Here is a 10445-nt window from a genome sequence, read left to right on the forward strand (position 1 = left end):
TGGATGACCCCCGCGGTAAAGTATTTTCGAAGAGAATAAGGGAGTAACATTTGGTAAATGTACAAGCAGGAAGAACGTGAGAGCCAGAAGGGACATTCTCTTGGCCGAGGCAGTGGAGCCGACTACTGGCGTTGGGGAGGGCCCACGTGGTAGTCGGGAGGGACCTACACGAAGGGGGGGGCGAGGCCGCGGCGTGGCTGCTCGCGACCGTGCGCGAGATGCTCTTCGGAGGCGCCGCCGCCGACGCTGACCTCGGGCAATCTCGGGGGATCTCGGCTCATCTCGGGACGGTTGGCTGTCTGGAGGCGCCGGCGACGCGGGGCAGGGCGGCGCTGCGGCCGAGCTCGATCTCAGTCTGAGCCTCGAGGGCAGCGCGGCTCGGGCCACTCCTCGGCCTCCTCTCAACGTCCTCCTCTCGACGCCCTCTCGCGTCGCCTTGCCGTAGGCCTTCCTCTCGGCTCGCTCGACCTCGGGCAACCTCGGGCAGTCTCTCGACCTCACCTCGGCCCCTCTCGAGCAGGCCTCGGGCTCGACTCGCTCGACCTCATCTCCCTCGCACACCGCCTCGGCGCGAGGACGGGCCGCCTCGTCTCTGTCGCCGACCTACAGGCGCAGCACCCCTCCCTCGCGCCCGAGCTTGCCCGAGATCCCCCGAGATCACCCGAGATTGACCGAGATTGACTGAGATCACCCGAGATTGCCCAAGATCGCCCGTGATCACCCAAGATTATCCGAGATTACCCGAGATTTTCCCGAGATTTTCCCGAGCTTGCCCGAGCTCACCCGAGCTCACCCGAGATGCAGGCGCAAGCCTCCCTCGCCGCGCTCGTCGCATCGCTCTCTGCCGGCGCCACTGCGCCAGAGGGAGACGCCGCCCCGCACGCTGCCGCCGCCGCCGGCGGCGGCGAGGCCGCGCTGTCGGACGCGGCGCCGCCGCCGGCCGACGCGGCGATGAGGGGTCGGGCCCCGGATCTGTTGGCTCGCGAGGTGTCGCGGCGGCGTGTGCTCTGCCTGCACGGCTTCCGGGCGAGTGGAGACATGCTCGCCCTCTCGCTCGGCCCTCTCACCCGCGCGCTCGGCGGGACGTACGACTTTACCTTTGTCGACGCGCCGACCGCCGCCAGCGGGCCTGCAGAGCCGGGCGTGCCGGAGGGGCTCCTCGGCTACGAGTGGTGGGGCGACCCGGGAGGAGGGTGGCGGCGGGGCGGGGCGGCCCTCTCGCGCAAGTCGCTTCCCCGACGCTTCTCGGAGCTTTCCTGTAGGAGCGTACGACACGGCGTGGCGGCCAGCCTACGAGCACGGCTTCGACGTGGCGATGGCGCGCCTCGCCGCGCTCGCCGCAGGCGGAAGGGGCGGGAGCGGCGAGGGCGGCGAGGGCGGCGAGGGCGGCGAGGGCGGCGGCGCCTTCGACGGCGTCATCGGCTTCAGCCAGGGCGCGGCGATGGCGCTGCTTGTGCCCGGCGCTCGGTGGGCCGTCCTCCTCTCCGCCATCCCTCCGCCGCGGGGGCGCGGGCCGTCGACCGGCCGCAGGGACGCGCGGCCGTCGCTGCACGTGTACGACGCCGCCGAGCCGCACGCGCACTTGTGCCGGCGGGTGGAGGCGTCGTTTGAGGGCCCGGCCGTGGTGCGCCACGGGGAGGGGCACGCCGTGCCGCGCGCCGAGGCGGCGACGCGGGAGATGGTGCGATTCGTGGAGCGCGTGTGAGCGCAGGGGCTAGTTCCAGTTCACTCTGACACGCTAATCTTGAAAACGTCCAACGGAGCTCCGTGTTGCTTCCTGATAAAGCCGTACGATGCCGGTGGCGTGGTGGTGCTCTGGCGACTGTGCACAGGCAAGAATGGCGACTGTGCACAGGTTACTATCGTCGGGCGCTCGTCTCCGAACGAACGAATCTGGGCGAACTTCGACCGGCCGCCACAGCTCGCCACGAGCACGAAGCGTTAGCGACAAAAGCTTTTGCAATATCTAGGTACTAGTGCTCAAGAGACGGCCGTCCTTCCGGCGGTCTTTCGTGCCAGCCGCCTTGCGGCTCCCCGCCCCGGCGAGAAGACCACCCCCCCCCACTGTGAATGATCACAGCGGACCCCTATTCACACCTAGACACGGAGGCACCTCTCCACGTCCGCAGCCGGCTCCGCTGCTCTGCAGGCTCCGGATAAGCCCTGCCCACGGCTCAGTCACCCTTACCTCACTCGGGATGCCAACACTAACTCAACCGCCGAGATCGACCCTATGCAGGCGACCAGGCGCAAACAGACCTCGGTCTGAGGCGCGCTACACCGCCTTCGGCACTCGCCCTCGCCCGCGAGCCCTCGGACGCGCCCCACCCGCGCCCTCACCAACCAAACCCCTCGCCTGAATTTGAAACCGCCAACACGGCGGATATCACGCGAGATCTAGTCAGAGCTGACACACAGCTCCATTCACACCTCGCGACCAGAGGCGACTACCACCCTCGACAAATCCCCGGAACCCCACCACCGCTCGCCTACCTTCCGCGTACGGCGACACCCCGAGACGCCACCTCGGCAACACCCCAACATCGGCGGGAAAGATTCACACCTCGACGGCGCTATAATGCGCCCCACCCACACAGACTGGACAGGCCTGCTCTCGGAGAGGGGGGCTAGGGGGCCAAATCCACGGCCACAACCCCCTAGAGGCAATGGAGCTGAGAGAAGGCGCTCGACTGCAAGGGTAGCAGAGCGCCACTCCTACGCCCACGCCCCCTCAAAGACGGCAGAAACAGTCACACGCAATTAGTACATGGCCCAGCTCGCGCCATCGCCCACACTCGAGCTTTGCAGCGCGCGGGCTCACACTCTACTATAGGCCCCCTCGACGCCCACTTCGAGCTATACTCAGCTAAGGGCCGCACTTGACGCTGTAAGCAGCGCGCGGCGAAGCAGTTTGGCGCTTGGGGTGAATCAAATGGGAATCTAGCCCAAGGTCGGAGAGTCGTGTCATAGGAGAGGAGAGAGTGTGGAGATGTTTTGTGCGGGATCAGGCCCGAGTCCCTAGTGTCGCCGGAGCAGTAGCTCCTTTTTCGTAACAGGAACAGTTTTTTTTAGGAGGGTGGGGGGCTCGCCTGCGCTCTCGACCCGCGAGAGCCGGCCCGCGTGAGCCGGTGCCGTCCTGCCCTCGAACGCGACGGGGGGCGCCCTCCTGCCGCAAGCGGCGGCTGGCCGCCACCTCAAAGGAGCCTCTTGCACGCAAAACACGCTCGCCTGAAGGGGGGGGCGATGCAGGGGGGAGAAGATGAGGGCGTCACCGAGCGGGTGGTGCTGCCGGGAAGTTGGTGGGCGGGGCATGGATGCACCTCAAATACGAGCGAGTAGCGGGAAGACCGCCCGCTACTCCGGCGGGAGACTGCTCCCCCGCCGCCCCCTGGGTCACCCCGAGTGACCTCGCAGCCCACGCCGTGAGGCGCTGCCGTCAGGGGGATTGTTGGGGCGCGTGCGAAGCCGCTGGGAAAAGACTGCCAGGAGCCCAGGAGCGGCCGGAGCCGGCGGGCGCCGCCGCCGTCGCCCAGCTGGCCCGCTCTGCACGGCACGTGCGCGCGCGCGCGCCAAAGCAGCCCGTTCCTGGGTCTCATTGGGGCTGGGTTCGAAGAGGATCACGAGGAGGGCGATGACGAGCACCTCCGTGTCGCTGGTGGCGTGGTCGTTGCCGGACTCGACGAACCTCTCGCCCGTGGAGGTGATGGCAGGCAGAAGCTTTTCTCCTGCGCAGGCGCGCGAGCGAGCGTCAGCGCGCCGAGGGCCATAACGTGAGAGAACGTGATCTGTGGCCGCGCGCACCGGGTCGGCCAGAAAGAGCATCGCCGAGGGAAGCGACGAGCGCCCGGGGAGCACGGGGGAGCGCCGCGTCCGAGCCCCAGGTCTGCCCAAGTACCTATCCACCATCCTGGACATGTTCAGGTCCAAGCTGCCATGGCCGACTCGGGGTACCCCGCGCGACCCGGGCGACTCGATGGCCGCCGCCGCGGCGGCGGCGTCCGGCGCGCCCGGCTGCAACTCCATCGCCAGGGCCAAGCAGTCCGGGCCCTGAGGCCCCCAAGCAGTGCAAACATCCATCGCTTCCATCCCTCGAGGAGCGATCTACCGGTTGTCACCGTCATCATAGACGCCGAACGAAAACGCCTCTCAAACGCCTCGAGATTCAGTTTGGGTTTGGGGCTTTGAAAATGAATGTTTACGTGGACCATTTCACCCACTATCCTCTAGCTCTACCGCCAGACCGCAGATAAAGTTTTTTAGGGGGCCGTTCCTTTCCCAGAGTCCCCTTTCCCCCGTTCGGGGGTCCCCGCACTTCCCCTTGGGGACGCCGCTTTTGGGGTTTGCGCTTTTTTTTGGACGGACGGGGGAGAGTTGCCCGCTGCCTCCCCCTTAGCCGCCCACTTTTGCCAACCTCAGGGGGCCCCCCCCCCCCCCCCCTCCCCCCGCCGCCCCCTCGCCGCCGCCGCCGCCGCCGCCCCTTCCCCCCCTTGCGGGGCTCTGTGTGGACGGCGCCTCCCTCTCATCAACGGCAACTCAGTCGCCCACCTGCCACGGCGTGCCGCCCGCCGCCGCCGGCGCGTACGGCTGGAACGGCGGGTGGCCTAGAATAATAACACACGAGCTGCGGTCATCCCACCAGTGACGAATCCTTACGTTTCACCGAATGCCGCTGGGAAGGGGGCGGGTGGCCTTCCATGGCCGCGAGAGAGTGGTGCGGCTGGCCGTTCGCGACGGAGCACTGCGCGGCCTGATTAATTACTGAGCTCATTAGTCATTCATTACGGGCCCGCGGGGCTGGCCGAAACCCGGACCACAGTGTGCGCGGCCTGCAGCGCGGTGGCGGCATACGGAGATGCGAGGAAAGAGTCGCTCATCGCCAGCGGCGGCGGCTCCGCGCCCGAAGGCATGCCCGGCTGGTGCACGCCGCAGGAAGGCGGCCAGGTAGGCCGCGGCTCGAAGTGCCCGACGCCCGCCCCCCCTGGCCCCGCGCCCCTCTTGGCGCGGCCTAGCCGCGGGAGCTCGAGCCGCTGCTCGCCTAAAGTAACAACTAACAATGGATCATTGACTGAACGGTGTGGCCGCGGGCGGATCAACTGCTCCGAGGCGCTGCTCGCCCAGATCCGGTGCAGGCCAGCGGCTATATCTCGGCTATATCTCGGCTGTATCTCGGCTACATCTCGGCTGTATCTCGGCTATCTCCCGCCCGATCCGCTGAAGGCCAGCGGCGAAGCGAGCAGCGCCGCCTCCGCCATGGACGTGCGGAGCCGCTTCTGCGCGCGCAGCGCCGCCTGCTCCTCCTTGGCACTGCGCGGCGGGCCTTGCGGCGGAGTGGCGGCCTGCATGGCCGCGGGCGCCTCGTGCCGCTGCTGCCGCCACCACTGCTGCCACTGCGCAGTCTGCTGCGCCTGCCGCTGCGCCCACTGCTGACGCTGCCACTCCTCGTAGAAGTCTTCGCGCCTATAGCGAGGGAGGAGTAGCGTTGTGAGCTACGAATCACCACCCCGCTGCCACGCCTCGTAGACATCTTCGCGCCCATCTTCCGCGGCGTCGGAGTACGCAGGGCCGCCCTCGCCCGCCCCGCCGCGCCGCTCCCCGCCGCCCGCCGCCCTCCCGCCGCCCCTGCGTCGTTCCTTGCGGGGGCGTGGCTTGGCGGGGGAGGGCGCCGCGGCGAGGTAGTGCTGCGCCTGCTGCTGCGCGAGGCCGGCGGCCCATGTCTGCGTCGCGTCGTGCCGCGCCGCCTGGTCGTGGCGAAGACTGTCCTTGCTCGTGCATCTTGCTACTTCTCATCTAGCTGGTGTACCCGGTGGCGGAGAACCACTTCTAGACACTCTCGCGTTGAGACGTCTCACCACTCTTCTCATTCTAGCGCAACTGGGCGGCTGGAAGCTTCTAGTTCCCCTCGGAGTCACTTCCTTCACTTCTAGCCGCCAGCCCACCCACCTGGTCGTGCAGCCGGCCCTCCTCGACCGCGTGTGCCTCGAGGCGAGCCTGCCAGCCGCCCGCTGCATCTCTGAGATACAGCCGAGATACAGCCGAGATACAGCCGAGATACAGCCGAGATACAGCCGAGATACAGCCAAGATCTCGCCGAGGTACAGCCGAGATGAGGTATCTGCCTAGATCTCGCCGAGATCTCGCCGAGGTATCTGCCGAGATCTCGCCGATGTATGTGCCTGCGCCACCCGCTGCATGCCCGCCAGCTTGGTGTCGAGCGGGTCGGCGCCTGTTCACAGCTGCAAGTGTGAAGAGACGCTGTTCACACCATCATGCCCGCCAGCTTTGTGTCGAGCGGGTCGGCGCCTGTTCACAGCTGCAAGTGTGAAGAGACGCTGTTCACACCATCATGCCCGCCAGCTTTGTGTCGAGCGGGTCGGCGCCTGTTCACAGCTGCAAGTGTGAAGAGACGCTGTTCACACCATCATGCCCGCCAGCTTTGTGTCGAGCGGGTCGGCGCCTGTTCACAGCTGCAAGTGTGAAGAGACGCTGTTCACACCATCATGCCCGCCAGCTTTGTGTCGAGCGGGTCGGCGCCTGTTCACACCCCGGCGAGCCGTGTGAACAGCGCCTCCCCTCACCCCCACCACCGCCCGCTCCCGCGTCTGGCGGGTCCGGCGCGCCACGCGGGAACAGGGCGCCGCCGCCGTACGGCGCGCGCACCTGTTTTCACACAGCTGCAGGTGTGAAGAGACGCTGCTCACACCACCCCATGCGCCCCCCGCCACGGCGCGCGCACCCCCGCGCCGCTCTCCCCGCCCGCCATGGTCGCGAGCACCTCCGCAATCGGCTCTTGGCTGCACTTGCGCGCAATCGGCGCCGCGCCGACAGGCAGCACGCCGGCAGCGCCCGGGGAACTAGCCGCTGGGCAGCCGACACAAGCGGCGCCACCGACCGACCCGCCGCCAGCGAACACACCGCCGCACCCAGCGCCAGCCGCGCCGGCGGGGGCGGCGCCGCCGCCGCAGCAGGACGCCATGCGCGGCAGCGCCGAGGCGGGGGAGGCGGCGGCGGCGGCGGAGCAAGCGCGCCGGTCCTGGAGCGCGTCACGCTCCGTCGCTGTTGGGTGTGGTTTACCTCGCTAGGTGTGCTAGCGGCTGGCCATTCGTTAGCTCTGCTCACTTGCAGCGCGGCGACAAGCTCCGTGCTGCCGCCGGGCGCCGCCGGGACGTCCTCGGCCTTGCCGTTGTCGACGACGCGCGCGGCTAGCAGCGCGGTTGGGGGAGGGAGGCCGGGGGCGGAGGCGGTGCAGGGCGCCTCCTTGGCGGCCAACGCCTGCATGGGAGATTGTGGGGAGATGGAGGGAGATATGGGGAGATTGTCTGTGGCTCCTCCTTGGCGGCCAACGCCTGCATGGGAGATTGTGGGGAGATGGAGGGAGATATGGGGAGATTGTCTGTGGCTCCTCCTTGGCTGCCGGCGCCTGCAGGGGAGATCGTGGGGGATTGTGGGAGATTGTAGGAGATTGTGGCTCCTCCTTGGCTGCCAGCGCCCGCATGGCGGCGCCGGCGCGCGGGGCGGCGCCGCTCTCGCCGGCCTCACGCGCGAGCTCCTCCTGTTGATTAATCATCAACTAATCATTAATTAGTTATTAATTAACAGGCCTCACGCGCGAGCTCCTCCTGTTGATTAATCATCAACTAATCATTAATTAGTTATTAATTAACAGGCCTCACGCGCGAGCTCCTCCTGTTGATTAAGTATTGAACTAATCATTAGTTGATTATTAATTAACAGGCCTCACGCGCGAGCCCCTCCTGTTGATTAATCATCAACTAATCATGAATTGAATATTAACTAACAGGCCTCACGCGCGAGCCCCTCCTGCAGCCGCATCCAGCGGTTGCGTATCGACGAGTCGGAGCGGTTGGGCAGCATCGCCGCGATCTTGCGCCACTTCAGGCCTGCTAACTAATCAATAAGTCTTAGTTACTAACTAATCAACATCGTCCCGACCTTGCGCCACTTCAGGCCTGTTGATTAATCAAGACGTATGAATTATTAAGCAGTTAACATCGTCCCGACCTTGCGCCACTTCAGGCCTGCTAATTAATCAATAAGTCTTAGTTACTAACTAATTAACATCGTCCCGACCTTGCGCCACTTCAGGCCTGTTGATTAATCAAGACGTATGAATTATTAAGCAGCTAACATCGTCCCGACCTTGCGCCACTTCTGGCCGTGCAGCTCGACCCCCTCCTCGATGGCGGCGTCCTCCTAATTAATAATTAATTCACGAATGGACAGTCAATTCGCTCGACCCCCTCCTCGATGGCGGCGTCCTCCTGCGCCGTCCAACGGGAGCGTCCATGCGCCGCGCCCGTGATGCGCGTCGACGGCACCTGCTCGCACGTGCAGGCGGCAGCGGTGGGTACTAGGTCATAGTACTAGGTCATAAAGCAGCCATCGTAAGCTACAGCATCCTCATGGCAGCATCTCCTCGTCACAGCAGCCATCGTCACGGCAGTGCCCATCACTCGAGTGTGTCCTTCCCTCGTCGCTAGTCCTTGTCGGCGGCACCTCGGCAGCAACCTCCACCATCATGCCACCCGTCGGGTTGTGCACCACCACCATCCCTACTACCATACCTCCAGAGTACCGAACCCAGTGCGGGTTCAGCCGCGTGGGTGGTGTGGTACCTTCGCCGAGAGCAAGCGCCGGCAGCAGCGGCGGCGGAGGCATTGTCAGACCCCCTGCCATGGCGGCGAGCGGCACCGGGGGAGGGACGGGCGCGGGGGCTGGCTGCTCCGCGTTGACACGCATCATGGTGCCTGTTGATGAATCTTAAGCAATCGACACTTCACACTGTTCCTTGATTGGCTCCGCGTTGACACGCATCGCGGTGCCTGTTCACAGCCGGAGGTGTGAAGAGAGGGAGGGCGTTGGCGCACGGGGGACCGCGGCCCACAAAGAGCATCACGAGTTGCCTGCGGCGGACGCCGCCGCCGAATCGTGCCCGACGTGGCTGAGGTTGAGCGACCTGTTCACAGCCAGAGGTGTGAAGAGACGCTGTTCACACCGTGCTGCCCGACGCGGCTGAGGTTGAGCGACCTGTTCACAGCCAGAGGTGTGAAGAGACGCTGTTCACACCGTGCTGCCCGACGTGGCTGAGGGTGAGCGACCTGTTCACAGCCAGAGGTGTGAAGAGACGCTGTTCACACCGTGCTGCCCGACGTGGCTGAGGTTGAGCGACCTGTTCACAGCTGGAGGTGTGAAGAGACGCTGTTCACACCGTGCTGCCCGACGTGGCTGAGGTTGAGCGACCTGTTCACAGCCAGAGGTGTGAAGAGACGCTGTTCACACCGTGCTGCCCGACGTGGCTGAGGTTGAGCGACTGCTGGAGATGGTGCCACCGGTTCCGCACGGCGTCGGGCGTGCGGTGCTCCTGTGACGGGACACGAGCATCGCGGTGTGAATGCCTCACCTCTGGCGGCTAACTGTACTGCGTCCGTCCGCGGTGCGCTGCGCTCCAGCTTTTGCGCGATGAGCGCCCACTGCGTGCCTGAATACTTCAACAAATAACGCGGTCAAACTCTGAGACGAGATGGGACTTAGGGGCATGTCTCCGCGAGCCGAGCGCGCGGATGGCGGCCAGGATATTCGCGTCCTAGAGGAGCAAACAAGAGCTCCTTTGTTAGACGACCGCCGTTAACTAATTGTTAATAATAATTAATTAACACACCTACTTAATAATTAACTAACTGTCAGACCGCCGCCGCAGCGCGCGGATGGCGGCCAGCAGCAGCTTCGCGTCCTCGTCGGGTGTCCACGCCATCTTGCGCCTGGACGAGCAATCTCGGCCGTCGGTTAACGGACTGTTCTCTCTCTCCGCCCGTCCCCGCCCCGCCACGCGGAGCTGCTGCACGCACCTATACGAGTCGGTAGCACAGCGGTGAGCTCGCCCCCCGCCCCCCCCAGACCTGTGCGCGTCCCCGGCGCGCGGTGCTCGAGCGCGCCGCTTCTGCTGCCGCCCGTCGCGCGAGTCCATCGGCGCATGGCCTGAACCACGAGCCAGCTCACCCGGTGAAACGGCTGGCGAATCTCGCCCCGGCGGCGCGCCACCCCCGCCCCCCCCCTCTCCTTGCCAGCGCGCGGGGTGCTCGGGCCGCGCGTCGTGCTTCCCCCGCGCCGCCGCCTCGGCCGCCTCCGCCTGCTCGAGGCGCTTCTATGTCTCCCCATACCTCCCCATATCTCCCCCTATCTCCCCCTATCTCCGCCTGCTTGAGGAGCTTCCATATCTCCCCCTATCTCCCCCCATCTCCCTATATCTCCCCCGGCCTGCTTGAGGAGCTCGTCGCGCTGCAGCGTCGCCAGCTGCTCGGTAGACCTCCGCGGCGTCGAGGGGCGGGGAAGGCTCTTGCTCGCTCGCCCCCACAGCACCTTGTCCCCCGGGTCTTCCTCCGCTTCCCCGTCCACCCAGCCCGCAACACCGCCGCCGCCGCCGCCGCCGC

General features: G+C 66.0%; 3 protein-coding genes across 3 annotated transcripts; 1 reads left to right on the forward strand and 2 right to left on the reverse strand.

Moving 5' to 3' along the window:
* Positions 1-951: 951 nt before the first annotated feature.
* On the forward strand, positions 952-1705 carry EMIHUDRAFT_238530 (hypothetical protein; the record flags this gene model as incomplete). Its single annotated transcript, XM_005776771.1, has 4 exons — positions 952-1172; positions 1252-1309; positions 1433-1467; positions 1531-1705. 4 exons carry the CDS (start codon positions 952-954, stop codon positions 1703-1705), a joined length of 489 nt encoding a protein of 162 aa, XP_005776828.1.
* Positions 1706-4458: 2753 nt separating this feature from the next.
* On the reverse strand, positions 4459-5992 carry EMIHUDRAFT_457753 (hypothetical protein). The gene is made up of 6 exons (XM_005776772.1): positions 5941-5992; positions 5525-5738; positions 5204-5449; positions 4827-5035; positions 4679-4747; positions 4459-4590 (listed from the first exon to the last, which is right to left on the reverse strand). The coding sequence occupies exons 2-6, from the start codon at positions 5710-5712 to the stop codon at positions 4523-4525; spliced, it is 780 nt and encodes a 259-aa protein (XP_005776829.1). The 5' UTR covers positions 5713-5738; positions 5941-5992; the 3' UTR covers positions 4459-4522.
* A 2712-nt stretch (positions 5993-8704) lies between these two features.
* EMIHUDRAFT_367684 (hypothetical protein) lies at positions 8705-10421 on the reverse strand (the record flags this gene model as incomplete). The annotated part of the gene is made up of 8 exons (XM_005776773.1): positions 8705-8840; positions 8922-8955; positions 9240-9496; positions 9568-9601; positions 9749-9863; positions 9951-9993; positions 10075-10144; positions 10273-10421. Coding segments are annotated over 4 exons (219 nt in total), but the record flags the coding sequence as incomplete, so codon positions are not given.
* Positions 10422-10445: the final 24 nt, after the last annotated feature.

The sequence above is a fragment of the Emiliania huxleyi genome, assembly GCF_000372725.1.
Source record: "Emiliania huxleyi CCMP1516 unplaced genomic scaffold EMIHUscaffold_272, whole genome shotgun sequence".
NCBI classification, from domain to species: domain Eukaryota; phylum Haptophyta; order Isochrysidales; family Noelaerhabdaceae; genus Emiliania; species Emiliania huxleyi.

Bases quoted from the DNA above. Each gene is read 5' to 3' on its own strand.
- EMIHUDRAFT_457753 (XM_005776772.1), bottom strand. From the start codon at position 5,712: ATGGGCCGCCGGCCTCGCGCAGCAGCAGGCGCAGCACTACCTCGCCGC. The intron at 5,036-5,203 runs GCGGGAGATAGC...TTGTTACTTTAG, and splicing joins GCTGGCCTTCAGCGGATCGG to GCGAGCAGCGGCTCGAGCTC. The intron at 4,748-4,826 runs GCCGCGCACACT...GTAATTAATCAG, and splicing joins ATGCCGCCACCGCGCTGCAG to GCCGCGCAGTGCTCCGTCGC.